The 15,634-nt window shown below is 37.7% G+C and overlaps 2 protein-coding genes across 3 annotated transcripts; one reads left to right on the top strand and one right to left on the bottom strand.

Moving 5' to 3' along the window:
• Positions 1–609: 609 nt before the first annotated feature.
• Positions 610–6,916, bottom strand: LOC122021472 (AT-hook motif nuclear-localized protein 1-like). Of its 2 annotated transcripts, XM_042579592.1 has the most exons (7): positions 6,548–6,916; positions 6,348–6,416; positions 5,816–6,272; positions 5,586–5,653; positions 5,353–5,484; positions 4,015–4,176; positions 610–1,027 (listed from the first exon to the last, which is right to left on the bottom strand). In XM_042579592.1, exons 3-7 carry the CDS (start codon positions 6,159–6,161, stop codon positions 761–763), a joined length of 975 nt encoding a protein of 324 aa, XP_042435526.1. In that variant the 5' UTR covers positions 6,162–6,272; positions 6,348–6,416; positions 6,548–6,916; the 3' UTR covers positions 610–760. The 2 variants fall into 2 exon arrangements, with proteins under 2 accessions (XP_042435526.1, XP_042435525.1); XM_042579591.1 differs by lacking the exon at positions 6,348–6,416 and having other exon boundaries at positions 5,816–6,347.
• A 437-nt stretch (positions 6,917–7,353) lies between these two features.
• On the top strand, positions 7,354–15,450 carry LOC122019758 (pyruvate kinase 1, cytosolic-like). The gene is made up of 16 exons (XM_042577269.1): positions 7,354–7,535; positions 7,629–7,725; positions 7,834–7,931; positions 8,496–8,651; positions 9,439–9,516; positions 9,863–9,994; positions 11,090–11,170; positions 11,329–11,400; positions 11,472–11,561; positions 12,697–12,841; positions 12,948–13,036; positions 13,464–13,559; positions 13,654–13,721; positions 13,813–13,912; positions 14,139–14,198; positions 15,040–15,450. Exons 1-16 carry the CDS (start codon positions 7,467–7,469, stop codon positions 15,190–15,192), a joined length of 1,584 nt encoding a protein of 527 aa, XP_042433203.1. The 5' UTR covers positions 7,354–7,466; the 3' UTR covers positions 15,193–15,450.
• The last annotated feature ends 184 nt before the right edge of the window (positions 15,451–15,634 follow it).

The following is a 15,634-nucleotide window of genomic DNA, read 5'->3' as shown; positions in this document are numbered from 1 at the left end:
GGTAGTCTCATTAGTGAAACGATGGGAAATTTCTATCTATACGACTATACATCTACAGTTGTATGTAGTAAGTTGTTGTTTCGACCATGAGGTGTTCTTACTATTTCGGTAGGTAAATTATTGACAAGGCATCTATTAGTATGTTGTTTTCATCAAAGGGAATAATTCCATCAGTGATAATGTCAAAAAAAAAAAAAAATTAAATCATTATTACAAGGGGAATGGCTTTATCAATGAGTACATACCTTCTATATATATACAAGAATTTTTAACCACTAAATCCACAGCGTTACCATCTAAAAGTCTGGAGGTCAATTCCTGCTCATTCCCATGCAATAGTCACTTGTCAAACTTCAAAGGCAAAGCTACTTATGATTTATCTCTTTACAAATGATTGTAAGACGGATCGTATGGGGCGTTCGGATCAACGTATGACATATTGACACAAATTTTTTAGTCACATTTTCTATTTCACAAGATTCAGAATAATCTTCTACATCAACATTAGCAGTTACCATGAAATCCAGTAGATTACGGTGACTTACCACCAAAGGACATCCGTGCAAGTTTCCTCAGGCTTCCACAGGTAAAACAGGGAAACAATGACAGTAAAGTAGAAAATACAATCCAAAGCAAAACATTTGGGAGCAACAATGTTCTCAGTAATGGCTAACTGCCGACCTTTACCTATCCTAACATCTGAGAAATAAGACACTTAGATCATGTTAAAGCAGTGTGATTTGTCAAAAGTGCCACAGCCTTATTCTCCATGTAGACGTATGTTAATGTCAGGGGAAACCTTGTGCTCTGGAGAATGCAGACCATGCCAGCTTGTTGGACGGAGAGTAGTGCTTGCCGTAGGGTCAGACATTCTATTCTCTGCGAATGGTTGTTTGGGTAAGGCTGAGGTGGGGGTGTCACAGTCATCGTCGAGGTTGGCCTGAGAAGTAGGCTTTGCAGCTGTTGACTGGCTGAGTTTTGCTTGTTGATTCTTGAAAGCGTTTGGCTTGAAGCTTCCAACAATCATCTGGAAATGAATCATCAAAGATCAGTTTTGGATCGCAAAGTTTCTGCACAAAATGCTAATTCTACAATAATTCTGTTTGAGAAGGTAACCTGGGCCTCATTCTATATGTCCCAGAAATTTATGCATAGCATTGTGCCAAAAAAAAAAAATCATGTGTCAATTTTAAATTCAAGGTATAGGTCATCTATATTTGTGAATACTAACCCAAGAAAATAAAGATGATCAATGCATAAAAACACTAGGATTTCGAGGAGCAAATTTGCAACATGTTACTTTCCACTAGGAATATGTATTTCTTAGTTTGATGATGGAATAATAATTCTGACATATCAAAAGAAAAAAAATAATTACAGGTATTGAGAAATGAAATGGCTAAGAAATATTGAATGAGTAATAATTCTAGCTGAATTAGTCTTCCACATTCATTTTGTCACAAAGTTTACACAAGAGCAGCTATGTTCTCCAAATTCACCATCAGAATACTTGCTTAGCGTTTCTTCCAAATGCATGATGAGTTTATACCCAGTATTAATATATTCTATCTCAATATCATTAAAATTTTAAATATGTGCTATAATAAGTGGCATACCAAAAAGTAGCAAGTAAAAGGTCACAGTTTATCTATTATTTCTTTGTTACTCATTGCATCTTGATTCGGTTTCTTTCAAGTCAGGAATCAGTATTTGTACCATGGAAGGATGTTATGCCCAATCTATTTAAAATCTGTTGTATTAACCTGATTAGAAATACATTGCATTGCAGCTGCGGGATCTATACAGCAATGGCTGATGGCTACCTCCCCTCCCTGTGATTCTGAGTGGAGAGGAACCTTCCTTCCCTTCCAGAGAAGTGAACTTAGACTGTTCCTCTTCCTTACACTGAATTGTCTTACTTTTCTTCAGTCCAACCAGTAACTGTCATGCTAACCGCATCAGGGCAGCAGTAGTAGAAGGATTTTTCTAGTGTGCCTTGTACAGTGAGCATCGTCTTCTAAGGGGGGAATTCAAAGGCAAGGGTTGAGGTGAAAGCTCCTTTTGTTTGCAATGAATGGTCCATCATACTCATCACATTTTGGTCTGTGATTTGTGTGACAATGAAATGGAGTTTGTCGTGCATCAAGTCAATCTTGTTTGCAAGCTTCATGAAGGAGGTAGGATCCTCTCATTTGCTTCAAGGGAGATTCTATCAGGTTAGAGGATTCACCAAGGATGGTTTGTTGATGAGCAGAGTCAAACCAAAAGAGAATATTAGTTGCGTAGCTATCACCATGAGGAAGTTTTCACCATCGAATTCTGAAGTGAAACATGATAATTTCTCAAATTTCTACCATCATTTAATCAACTTGTTGAGTGAGATGTCCTTGTTGAATCTAAGGGATAGACGTGCTTGTATTCAAAGGAGGGAGATGAAAGATAAAGAGAGGGAGTTTGCGTTGTAACCTATGGAGTGAGAATATGGATAACCCATGAGGATGGCAATTATCCCCTTTGGCATGAAGATTCTAAGTACCATAAGGTTGTGTTAACCTTGAATTTGAGTATTAGAAGGCCATGGTTGAACTCCTAAGTTGATAAGGAATTGCTCTTATCACTAGAAGCTCCTTAAAATAAAATTGTTTCCTAATAATCTATTGGATTCCTTATTCATATATCTTGCACTCGTTTATCATACTTAAGAATTCCATTTAGTGTTAATAACAATGCATGATTTGAGACTTGAATGGTTAATGAAGCATGATTAGAGACTATTTATTGTGATACAAAGAGTTCTTCTATTATCTTGTGTTTATCAAAGAAACCTTAATAAAGTGTATTACTACATTTACTGCTTTGAGACACTATCGGTAATGGACTTCAAATTTATCGGTTGGTAATAGTTGATTATCTTTGATTTAAATTAAAATCAAAGTTAATTGCTTTAACCCATTCTAGATAAGTTTAATGATGTTGGGATGGTTAAAATCACCGTGAATTGATATCTCACCATTCGAAGACCCATAAAGGCCCATTAAGTGGTCTTGTGGCGTCAAAAGCTGGTCCACCTGGTAGGTAATAGTTTCACTTGTTTATCAAATGCTGGACATATGCGAGCAACCTGAACCAAGTGAATTTGGAAGGCTTTCTTGTGTTTCTTTAGCTAAGGCATTCTAATCTTGTAATAGAATTTCTTGGGCAGAAAGAAAGAAGAGTGAAGACTACTCTAGGGTATCTCCTTGGCTTAAAAGGGAATTACGCTATAGGCTTTCTAACTAGCTCTTGGTTTCCAATCTTGTCGAGTTAGGTGATCTTGGCATTTTGGCTTTCTATCAAACATAATCATTGAAATTATACCCCTAGCTTGTACTATTTCAGTTTGTTGAATAGTGGAATCTTCTCCTCCCATGGATGTCACCACATATTATAGGAACCATGTAAACCTCTTATGATTCTAGTGGCTTGATTTGCCGCTTGAATCATATTTTGGCCGAGACACGCTCGAACATTTAGGGATGTTATGGATGGGTCACATAGGCTTATTTTGTCCAAAACTAATTCTTACCTCAAAAAAGAACTAGCAAGGAATGCATAGTTCAACTGCCATTCACAATGTGTGAAATGACCTCTGAAGTTTTTTGCAAGCCTACAATATCTGAAGGTATCAGGTTGGAATATGACTATTTCGTAGATGTTTGATACGATTTAAGGCGAATAATGTAACCACTCATACCAGCATCGATAGTAAAACAAAGGCTGATATTATTTAGCTTAGAAAGAAATGCTTGAGACAATCTTTTAGCGAAGTGAATTGATGCAAATGCTAAACTGCAGATTTTCTGACGATGGTGGTACACGAAACAGTTATAGAGTAAGCATAACAAGAGCTACATCTGCAATACTCCAGCCAAGATTTATTATTATACCATCTATTCAATTTTCGGTATACCAAACAAATTAGATTAGTAAATAATTGTGTGTATGTCACAATGCAATGAGAAAAATATTCCTTACTTGAATTGGACTAGCAGCTAGCAACAAACCAGCAACTCCTCCGCCAATAACACGGCCATCAGGTCCTGCAAGTGATACATTTATCGAGTGAGTTCTACTTCGCACACCCCCAGTAGCAGCGTTCGAGAATGATCCAGACAGAGAAAGAATCTCAAATCGACCCTGCATAATTGCATAGTTCAGAACAAACACAAAACCTGATTTAACGTAAATAAATTAAAAGATTGAACACTGAGTATATCAAGTTGGCTTAGTGCCATAGTTAGCAGCAAAAAAAAAAGGACTTTCTTATGTTACATCGATTTGTTTATATGGTTTTGTAACAAAATAAAACTCATAGAAATTCAAACTAGAAAGGAATATCTAAGGCACTTCCAATTTGCTTGTCCATAGAAATGTGATGATTCCTTTGCATGGATGTCTAAATTTGAATTCACTATTCTTCTAAGCTGAATTCTTAGATTGCAAGGAGTTTCAAATGGAAACTAAATTCATAATCCATCAAATGTACACCCGAAAACAAGTCACTTCAGGCAAAAACTTGGACTCTTTATCTATGAATCCTCATTTGTATATCAAATCCTGACACTCTGAGGACACTTGAGTAGACACTCAATAATCCAGTTGATCACATGTTGAATATACCCATGCCGCTGTAACATATCAATCAAATAAAGGGACCTTAACTTTTCAATAACAATGGGACAATAGGACATGGTAACAAGTAGGATCTACCATTTCATACTTATGCTCCAAGGGTGTACAATCTCATTTTCATCAAACCCTTGATACTGCAAATAGAAAATAATACTTTTTTCCTACAAAAACCTAATGTCAAATCACAACCAATTAGCCTTCACACCCATCCAGTTGACCAGTATGATTACTGTGGAGTTTAGTCTTTATGAAGTATATGAATTACAGTCACCATTGTATAATGAGTACAATATCGAACTATCTGTTGCTCGTGGCGAGTAGGTAATGCTTAGACTAATTAGTTACTACATTGGAGCGGCAAAGAAATAACAACATGCCATCCAATATGATTGGTCACACATATCTGCAAACAATAAATGAGCCATGAACCATATTGGAGTAAAGAGTCCAGTCAAGGGCATATCTCTGTCTTTGAGAACTCTGTAACTTCACTATGAACAAAGCAATCAGCAATAACCAAATCACCAGGGGTAAAGTTAAACTGGCCGATCGTGAATAGTCCTTCTAAAAACATAGTCTATCGGGTCTCCAGAACAATGGGAATGAACCGAGACTCAAGCAAGATAGTCAACTGGATAACCAAATCAACGAAGGCAAACCTAAATAGATGCAGAACCATACCTCATAAGTAAAGGTACCCCCAGAAGAACCCTGCTGGTGCAAGGTAGCATTGGAGACAGCTCCATTTGCAGATAGTATGCAGGTAGTCCGTGGACCCTTCTCTGAGAAGGAACGAATTCTCGCAATGACATCCTACAATTAGATGATCCATCATGTATAACACCATTAGCCTAGCACAAATAGAAGCTGGGCAAAAGCAAGATAAAGGCCAAGATAAAATGGGCATGTATCACCTCCCCTGTGTCAATGGTCACAACATGGGGTGTAAAGCCCCCTCCGGCCGAGACAGTGAAGTATTCTCCTTCAAAACCAGCAAAATGGAAGCAAATGTGAGATTGGAAGGTCAAGGAAACAAGCAGCATGGGGAGTAATATCATGTTTTTTTTTTTTCCTATTTAGCTTCTTAATTTCATCATGAGAAAAAGAGTACTCTTCTTCATCTTTTGGGGGTTTTGGTTGTTACCGAGAGCCGCAAGGAGTTGGCGGTTGCCGGAGCCGCGTGGCCTTCCTCTACCTCGTTTGGCTTCGGAGGAACCAGAACCAGGGGAGAAAGGGGAGGCAGAGCCAGCGGTGGGGGACGGCACCAGGGCCAGGCCATCAGGGACGTACTTTCTAGGCCTTCCCCTCTTCTTCACCGCCGCGAGGTCTCCATCGCTGACTTCTACCCCGTCGCCGCTTCCGACCACTCCAGTCGTAAAGCCAGTCCCTTCGGGCGGTGCGACCCCGCCTGAAGGTGGCGCCGCCGGCGGAACTCCCCATCCTCCTCCTCCTTCGCACCTCGACGACACAATGCCCTCCCTACCTTCCATGCAAAGCACGCAACTGAGTGCTCTTCCACTTGCCTCACTGCGCCTCTCCTATTTCAAAACCCTGCTCCACAAATCGCCACTGCTCTCTATCTTCTCGAAGCTTGAAAGCGACTGCACCCAAGGCTACGACTTCGAGCGAGCATCGAAGACTCCTAGGAATTGCGCAGAAAAAAAATACTTCCAAACCTGGGAAACGAACAGAGATGTTGGTGCAGAGAAATCCTGAAGGGAAGTTGGCAGACTGATGGATGGCAACTGGCAACAACCGAAATAAATCTTTAATTCGCCATTCAATTAAATTGAATTGGGGAGATTCTTAACTGCATGCTTGGGTTAAAACAGGAAACGAAATTATGGCATGAATTAAACCAGAGAAATTAAACTACATGCAGGGCAGTGCATGCATCCTTTCCCAAAAAAGGAAAGAACGATTCGTTCCTGGTCCAGTCCGGTCAAAAAGCCGTGCTTTCGCTGCGAAAAGGCAAAGCTCTCCGGGCGAGAGAAGGAGGAGGCGAGAGAGCGACGCCAGGGAGGCCACTGTCGTCTTGCGTCGGACCTTTACGTCTCACCGGACACGGTAGGGGGCGACTTGGGTGAGACTACCAAAGGCGGGCCGGCGACGGGGAGCAGCGCGAGTTGTTGCTGTGTCGCCGTTGGCTCGCGTCGCTGTGCATGCTTCCCGGCCGGCGTACGGGCACGGGGACGACGCGAGCTCTGCACGGTGATATGCCGTGACAGTCAAAAATTTTTTTTTTAAAATTAATTTAAAATTTTAATTCTAAAGTAAATTACGGTTATAAAATAATTTTAAAAAATAAATTTAATATGTTCATAAAATAAGTTGCGACATTAAAATATATAATAATTTTAATTAGTGGTGTAATTTTATTTTATATTTTAAAAGAAAATGAAGCATCCAGATGGGGCCCACGGGAGGAACCCAAACCGGGGGTCGCCGCTGGTTTTAATTGACACCGGGAAGGAGAATATTTCGCCTTTTTATTCCCAATCCAATAAGAGTCCCACAGTCGAGACACCCAGATCACCAGTAGCCAACAAAAAACAGGGCTTACACGGGCTCCACCAGAAGCTTCCATTCTAATTCAGGGTAAGGATGAAGCCAGCAGTAAGCTAGCTACCCGGGAATAAATTGAATTATGATTGCGTGTCCAAAAGTATTAACTTCGCAATCTGTCGCCAAACCCTAACCTTGTCTCTCTACCGGGCAAGGCTTTCCTCGTCGCTCCGCTTCTTCCTCCTCTTGGATCCAGTTCTCGTTTTCCGGACTTTGATCAAGGAGGAAGCATGCATTCAACCAACCTCCTCCTCGAAGAACCCATCAGGATGGTTTCCATCCTCGAGCCCTCCAAGCCAGTACGTTTATCTTCCTGTAATTTTGACAGACGGAGCTTAGGTTGATTCTTGTGCGATCACTGGTGTGAAATCCTGTGCTTTTTGGCTCTCCAGAGTTTCTTCCCCGCCATGACTAAGATCGTCGGGACGCTCGGCCCCAAATCCCGGTCGGTGGAGGTGATATCTGCCTGCCTCAAGGCCGGCATGTCGGGTATGCTTCGCGCTCTTTGCGTTTTCTGATGAGATGCTTGTTGCGTGTTGTCGATGACATGCTCACTGTTTCGTTTCGCTCTGGTGATTGGTTCTTTTGTCGTGGTAGTGGCGCGCTTTGACTTCTCCTGGGGGGACATTGGCTATCACCAGGAGACACTGGAAAATCTGAAGGTGGCCGTCAAGGGCACCAAGAAGCTTTGCGCCGTAAGGCTCACCATCACTCACCTAATGATTTTACTACGCTTCTAATGGCAGAAGACTAAATATAGTTGGAGACACTTACAGTCAAGATGGTGATGCCATCCTGACTTAACCATGGGTGTTCCTTTCACTTCTTTATACCTTGAAGGCGCTCTTTTTTAAGTTACCTGATGATCTATAATTAAATGAGACCAACCATTTTTCTTTGTAATGAATTTTCTTCTGTTAAAATGGTACTGGAAGCTAGCACTTCAATAAAAAAATATCTCCTTTATATCTGTCTACTTTGAATTTTGAAATCATAATATCACAATGGCACATGAAATTTAATAGGCCTCAAAAAATGTGTGTAATCATGCTTACTAATGTACTCAACCTTATATTAAAGATAATGATCCATCCTGATAATACTGATTTGTTCTTTTCACATCTTTCTACTTGGAAGGCGCCATTTTTAAGTTTCCTTATGATATATCTACTATTAGATGAAACTAGCCATTTTTTATTGTAATGAATTTTCTTTCATCAAACTGGCATATGTAGTTACTAAAATGATTTGATACGCAGGTCATGCTAGATACTGTGGGTCCTGAGTTGCAAGTTGTGAACAAAAGCGAGAAGGCCATCTCGCTTGAGGCAGATGCTTCTGTTGTTTTGACACCAGACCAAGAGAAGGAAGCGTCGTCTGAGTTATTACCTATAAACTTTACTGGATTATCAAAGGTAAGCTATTTTCACCCTTGCATTGGATTCATTGGCAATTGAATTGGGCTCTTAATAACCTGTTCTATGCATCTTTCTCTTGATATTGTGAGTGTCGTTGTTTTTTTTGTAAAGGAGTTAGGTCTAAGCATATGTTGCCTAACCTATTCATTGTATTCTTACACTTTGATGACTAAAGAAAGGAACAAATATGATTTCCTGTGCAATCCATATGCCCTCTCTTTTTGATGATAATTTGATGGTAATTGAAGAAGTCAATGCCCAAGTTTATGAATAAGCTCTATTAACTATTACTATGTGTTAATTGAATTACCAATTTGCCACGCAATATAGAAGGTTTGTCATTCTACCTACTAAAACATACTTATCTCCCTTATATATATGCTACTTCTAGGTTTTTTGCATAATTTCTTGAGGTCTATCTGATAAGAGGGGTGGATTATCTTAAAGTAATCTACATTGGATCTACTGGATTAGGTGAATGAATGAAAAATGAGATAATTGATGCACTAGACAGGTTTAATAAATCAGGACAAGTGGTATAGGGGTAGGCAGACCTAAACCAACTGTATTGGCAGATATTAGGAGTAGAAAAAGACAGTGCTTCTTTTGCTAACACTTAACAGTATGGCTAATTTTCTATTGCATAATCTTTATGTATGGATGACTCTGGAAGATGTTTAATTTGCTATTTTACTTCTTTTTGTAACTTCCATATGTTGAACTACAGCATAACTTCAATCTTTAACTTTAATGTTATTTTAAGCTTTTGATATGTACATTGCAGGCAGTGACACCAGGAGACACAATATTTATGGGCCAATACTTGTTTACCGGTAGTGAAACTACATCTGTTTGGCTGGAGGTAATTCTTCTCACTTACTTTTTTTGATTGATTAATATATGACTAAAAAAACAGTGATTCAGTTGTCAGAGGCTAAATGTTGCATCTCTGAGAACTATATCAGACTGTAGCTCTAAGTGGGATGCTGGATTTTTTACCTTGCTGAATTCCATATTTGATTTTTCTGTCTTTTGCTTGATTTCTTCAGGCTGTTGTATCTGTGTTCCAGACAATTTTGTGTACATATGTTGTTGCAGGTGTCTGAGCTGAAAGGTGATGATGTAGTCTGTACAATTAAAAACTCAGCAACTCTAGCTGGATCACTTTTCACTTTGCATGTCTCCCAAGTGTACATATGTTGTTGCAGGTGTCTGAGCTCAAAGGTGATGATGTAGTCTGTACAATTAAAAACTCAGCAACTCTAGCTGGATCACTTTTCACTTTGCATGTCTCCCAACTTCATATCAGTTTACCTACACTCACTGAAGCCGATAAGAAGGTAAGGAATATTTTAGCACATTCTTTAGCATTGTGGTTATCATATTTATTGTTCCTGCTATAATTTTTTTTGGTAAATCCAAAATAGTTGGATCTCATTATCTCTTTTTTGATGTTTGCCTTTTGGTTGTAGTTATCAAGGTATGTCTTATTAAACAAAATTGTCTTTTATTACTTTTGGCATTTTGACGAGTTAGAATAGTGATATTATAGTTATTAAATGATTGTTCATGTCTTCACTTTGTTGAATATAAATCTAAGCCTAGTAAACTCTACCTTTGTCATTGTAATCACAACTCTATTTCCATAATCTGTCCTCTTCTAGCTCTTGTTACGATGCCATGTGAATCCTTTCTATTGCTTTCGCCCTCCATCAAAGGAATACTACCCTTGGATTAATCCATAATATTTGTGTGATGGACTAGAGAGAAAGGATATGATTGGAGTGTTAATATTGAATTTCTAAATACTGCAGATCATACTTCGTCATCATTCTTACTCACATTAAGATACCTTAAAACCTAGCAATTAAGAAACTGTTTGATCTTCACCTGCCCACTCATACTGAGATCTGGTTCCCTTGACCCATCTGTGAAAGGCTTCTATCCATTTTTATTAATAATGAATATTAGTAAAGGTGGCATAATGTTATCATTTGTTTGTTCTCAATTGGCAACTGTGACTTATTTTTGTAACAAAATTGTTGCTGGTAGCTGCACAAAAGACACTTCACATTTTGTGATATCATCAGATCTTTCTCACATTATAGTAATGTATCCCAGGATTTAGCTACAATTTTATTTGTCCAACTGCGTTGGACTTGTGCTGAATGTTTCTCCTCTAAACATTTTGCTCATGCAGCCTCTTTTCTTTTCAGGTTTTTTGGTTATTCTACCATACTGACCATACTGTTATGTTTTTAATGTATTGAAAATAAATATGGCACTTGTTAGTTTGCATACCAAGTCCAAGTACTAACATGAAAAAAGCATGATTGCTATTTAAGACTTGAAATTTCACTATTGATGTAGCGCTTCTCAATTCCTCACGCGTTTGATTAAAAACTTTGTATTTCCTTGAAAATGTCTATTTTCAGGCAATAAGTACGTGGGGTGTCCGCAATAAAATTGATTTCCTTTCATTATCTTACACAAGGCATGCTGAGGATGTTCGGGAAGTAAGTTATCCCATTTGCACAATTCAATTATATTTCCTTGTGTAGTTACTGTCGAGGATGTTGAGTTTTTTTTTTACCTCAATTGTTCACTTAAAATCTCATTCTTGACTTGTTTGTTTACCTAAAAATTTATTTTGGATCTTTTCTGTTCAATGCAGGCCCGGGAATTTTTATCCAAGTTAGGTGATTTGAGCCAAACTCAAATATTTGCAAAAATTGAGAGCGTTGAGGTTAGTGATTATATTAATTAAACCTTTACGAAGGAATGTGTATTATGAGTTTTATTACTCATTTCTTGCAGGGTTTAACACATTTTGATGAGATTCTGCAAGAAGCGGATGGTATAATTCTTTCTCGTGGGAATCTTGGAATAGATCTCCCACCTGAGAAGGTAGGGAATTCAAATAAAACATTTATATAATATAGTTACTTGATGCAAATTGTGAATTAATTTTAATTAAAATTTTAAATTTGTAATTGATTTTGTTAATTGTCTTGATTCTGGTATTGAAGTTTGGTAATTCTTAATCTGGCAGGAATACTTTTAATTTGGTTAGAGTTTAATGGGGATCTTTTAACATTATTGTAGCAGTTCTTTGATTCAGGAAGAATTTACTGAGATTATTGTGGTTCCCAATCAGTGCTATTTATTTCATAGTTTTGCCGATTTTGAGTTTATGAAAGTGGATTCGAGTCTATGTAATATTCTTGTTTCATTTAATATTGTTTTCTCTTTTTGAGATAGTTTCCTCTTTGCTTCATTACTTTTTGTCCCAAGTTCCTGTGTGGTGTGTGGTTTAATGGTTCATATTGGTGCAATGGTTCTGCATCAATTGGTATTTGAGTGGAAGCTTAGTGCTTTAGTATCAGTACTAGTTTTCTTGCCCCCTAATTCCACCTTACACATCAACTTGTTCCCTAATTCAGTGCCTATGTCATCACAACAATTATAGTCTTATCACAAAATTTTTCCATGTCCATCTTATAATTGTCCCACAATTTTCTTTTTCTTTCATGTTTTACTTGTTACCTTGCCATCACCGATCCCTATCCGTGATGTTGCATCCAAGGGCCTCCGTTGTTTTGCACTACCGTCGATACCGTCATTCCAAACCAATGCCCCTGCCATGGCAGTGATGCCACAACAACTTGCTTCCCTAGTCGTGTTGCCACAATTGCGTCTTAGTTGCGAGAACATATGACAGGAACATTTAAGTTGGATGATTATAGGCTTGTGTGCCTGTTGATCTGGTAGCATGAATACATGCTAGATGGCTTCTCTATTTTCAATAGTGCATAGTTATTTGCTACTCCTACTTGATTAATTTTTGAGCAACTGTTGGCATCTAATTATGGAGGATATAAAATTCTCAAAATGACTTCTATTTTTTATTTTGAATCTTTGATTGTTGAAGCTGTTGTAACTATTATGTATATATTTTGAATTTGTAGCAAACCAATTTATTTGAGTGCTTTATATAACTTCAATACTTCTTTATTTTCTAATATTTGAGATATATCTGCAGGTGTTTTTATTCCAAAAGGCTGCTGTCTATAAGTGCAACATGGCTGGAAAGCCAGCAGTTGTCACACGTGTGGTTGATAGCATGACTGACAACTTGAGACCTACACGTGCAGAAGCAACTGATGTGGCCAATGCAATACTTGATGGTATATTTGGTTCCTATATTCTATATGTGATTGTCTAATTTATAGTTCAAGATGCCTGCATTTTGTTTTTGCATAAGGTTTAATTAGCTTGGTTGATTCTTTCCAGGTAGTGATGCTATCCTTTTGGGTGCTGAAACACTTCGGGGGTTGTACCCTGTAGAAACCATTTCAACTGTAGGTAGAATTTGTTATGAGGTGAGTCTTCAATTAAATAAGAATGGGTGGTTGAAATTTATAGTGAAAACATTGCTGAGCCCTGAAGGAAATATAAAGAGGTCTTGTCTTTTTCAGAAAAAACATGAAGCGATCATACACTATTATATAAACAATATTTTTACTCATCCATGACAATGAGTATACTTCTATATTTGGTTCTACAAATTCCATCATGTATTTAAGTTAACATAATATTGAGTGTGTTTGGGTGTCTGGATATAAATAACTTTGCTTGCACTAATTTTCTTTTGTTTTTGACTCTGTTGCTTTGTTTTTGAGCTGTTAAATTGTTGTATTTATTGAATTTTTGCCATGTGCATTTCTCTGTTTATTAGGACTTCTTTGCTCCCTTTATCTAGTAACTTTGCTAGTGCTTTTGGACCTTTATGGGTACAACATTTTGCAGGCCGAGAAAGTTTTCAACCAGGATTTGTACTTTAAGAAGACTGTTAAGTATGTTGGAGAACCAATGACTCACCTGGAATCCATTGCATCATCTGCAGTATGTTATTGAATTATGTTTTTCATATACAATATTCCTCTAGTTAGTGTACTTAGTGCGAACATGCATGAGAACTTTCTGCGTTTATCTTCAGGTACGTGCTGCTATTAAAGTAAAGGCTTCCATTATAATTTGTTTCACCTCTTCTGGTAGAGCAGCAAGGTGCTCTTTTAGTTGGAAGTCATTTGTGTTAATTGTTAAATTGTTTTGTCATCTACTGCAAATCCTTATGGGACTTTTGTTCACTCGATAGATTAATAGCCAAGTATAGGCCTACTATGCCTGTGCTATCTGTGGTCGTTCCTCGGCTTAAGACAAACCAACTTCGATGGAGTTTCAGTGGCGCTTTTGAAGTATGTGACTATCAATAGTATTTTTTTTCCCTTTATCTGCAGTCTGCAGACACCTGAGTTTTTTTGTCACATAACAATTTCCACTTGATGTCCATAAACATGAATAAATGGCTTAAATGTGGCCTTGACAATGCTATGTTTTGAACCTTATTTACTCTTTGAAATAGTTACTATTACTTGTTAGGTTGATTAGAGTCAAGTCTAATGGTAGCTAATACATTGGCAGGCTAGACAATCACTCATTGTTCGAGGTCTTTTCCCCATGTTGGCTGACCCTCGCCATCCTGTAAGTATTTCAACTTCTCATCTTGTAACCTGTATATAATTGTTGCGTATATAATACCATGGAATCATGTTGTTTTTTCCCTTTGAATAGATGCTCGTATGCGCTTCTCAAGAATATTGTGTTCTGTTTCTTTCTCAATATTTTATGTATTCCAGATGCTATTTCTAAAGTTATTAATAGCCTGGTATTTAACTTGAGTCCAGGAGCATTAGTCTCTCTTTTCATCTCTCATTTGATTGTTTATTACTCTTGTACACTCTTATCTATAGAAGTTAGTGTTATGTTACATCAGAGAACCTTTTCAATAGTATGGCTAATAGCAACAGGTTTGATGTGTTGGTTTTGGAATTTCACCTAGGTTTCAGCAGAAACTTTTCAATGGTATTAATGATAGTAACTTGGTTGATATGTTTTTTTTTGGAATTTTGTTTCATGATAAAAAAAAGTTTCTCTTCAATTGCAAATTATTATGGATGATTAATCAGATTGATAGGTATAGGCTGCCGGTATCAGATGAAATGCTTTTTCAATCGAAGGTTATGTTTAAAGGGATGAGTAACCTTTGATGCACAAAGGTGTATTCCATGCTCATTTTTCTATATTCACAAAGTTGTCCAATGCAAAATTTATATAGTTTCTCAGTGGCATATATTTCGTGCTATCCAAAATATCCTGACAAAATGAACAGTTCGTATCGTCTAAACTTTGCGCAACTAAACTTTGCGCTCTCTCTCTCTCTCTCTCTCTTTCTCTCTCTCTGATAATTGGCTGCCTTATTTTATTCAGATGAAATCTGCAATCTTCCCTTTTGATTTTAAGCAGCTTGACGTGTATTGTGCAGGCTGAGTCTACTGGTGCCTCCAATGAATCAGTGCTGAAGGTTGCTCTTGATCATGGAAAAGCCTCTGGGCTGATCAAATCTCATGATCGTGTTGTCATCTGCCAAAAGGTTGGGGATGCTTCTGTCGTGAAGATTATTGAATTAGAGGATTGAAGGATTGCTTTTTCAAGTCGTCATCCAAAGTTCCAATTTTGTTTACCTAGGAAATTGATCAAACTGTTATACGTCCAAAGTTTTCTATATAAACTTGGTAAGATATTGAGTTTTGCTGCTTGGGTTTTGGCAGATCTAATATCATGTACTAACGTTATGCAATTGAGGGCAAAACAATATTTTGTATTTGCAACAATTGGCTCTTCGTGCTTTTCTAGCCTTGTTGCAATGTTTTAGAGGAATTTTCTAGTGCACAAAGAATGATGAACACTAGGCTTTGTTTGCATCAAATAATTGATGGTACTTTAATCTGGCCAAGGTGTAGGCTACACGAAGCTTAGCTTTTATATTAATTAAAAGCTTTGTTTGCATCAAAATGAGCTAACGATATCAAACGTAAATTAATAAATTATAGCAAACGAATGTTATCCTATTTATTTTA

This window comes from Zingiber officinale, chromosome 9A (assembly GCF_018446385.1).
Source record: "Zingiber officinale cultivar Zhangliang chromosome 9A, Zo_v1.1, whole genome shotgun sequence".
Taxonomy (NCBI): Eukaryota; Viridiplantae; Streptophyta; class Magnoliopsida; order Zingiberales; family Zingiberaceae; genus Zingiber; species Zingiber officinale.
This window is presented reverse-complemented; position numbering and strand designations above follow the sequence as displayed.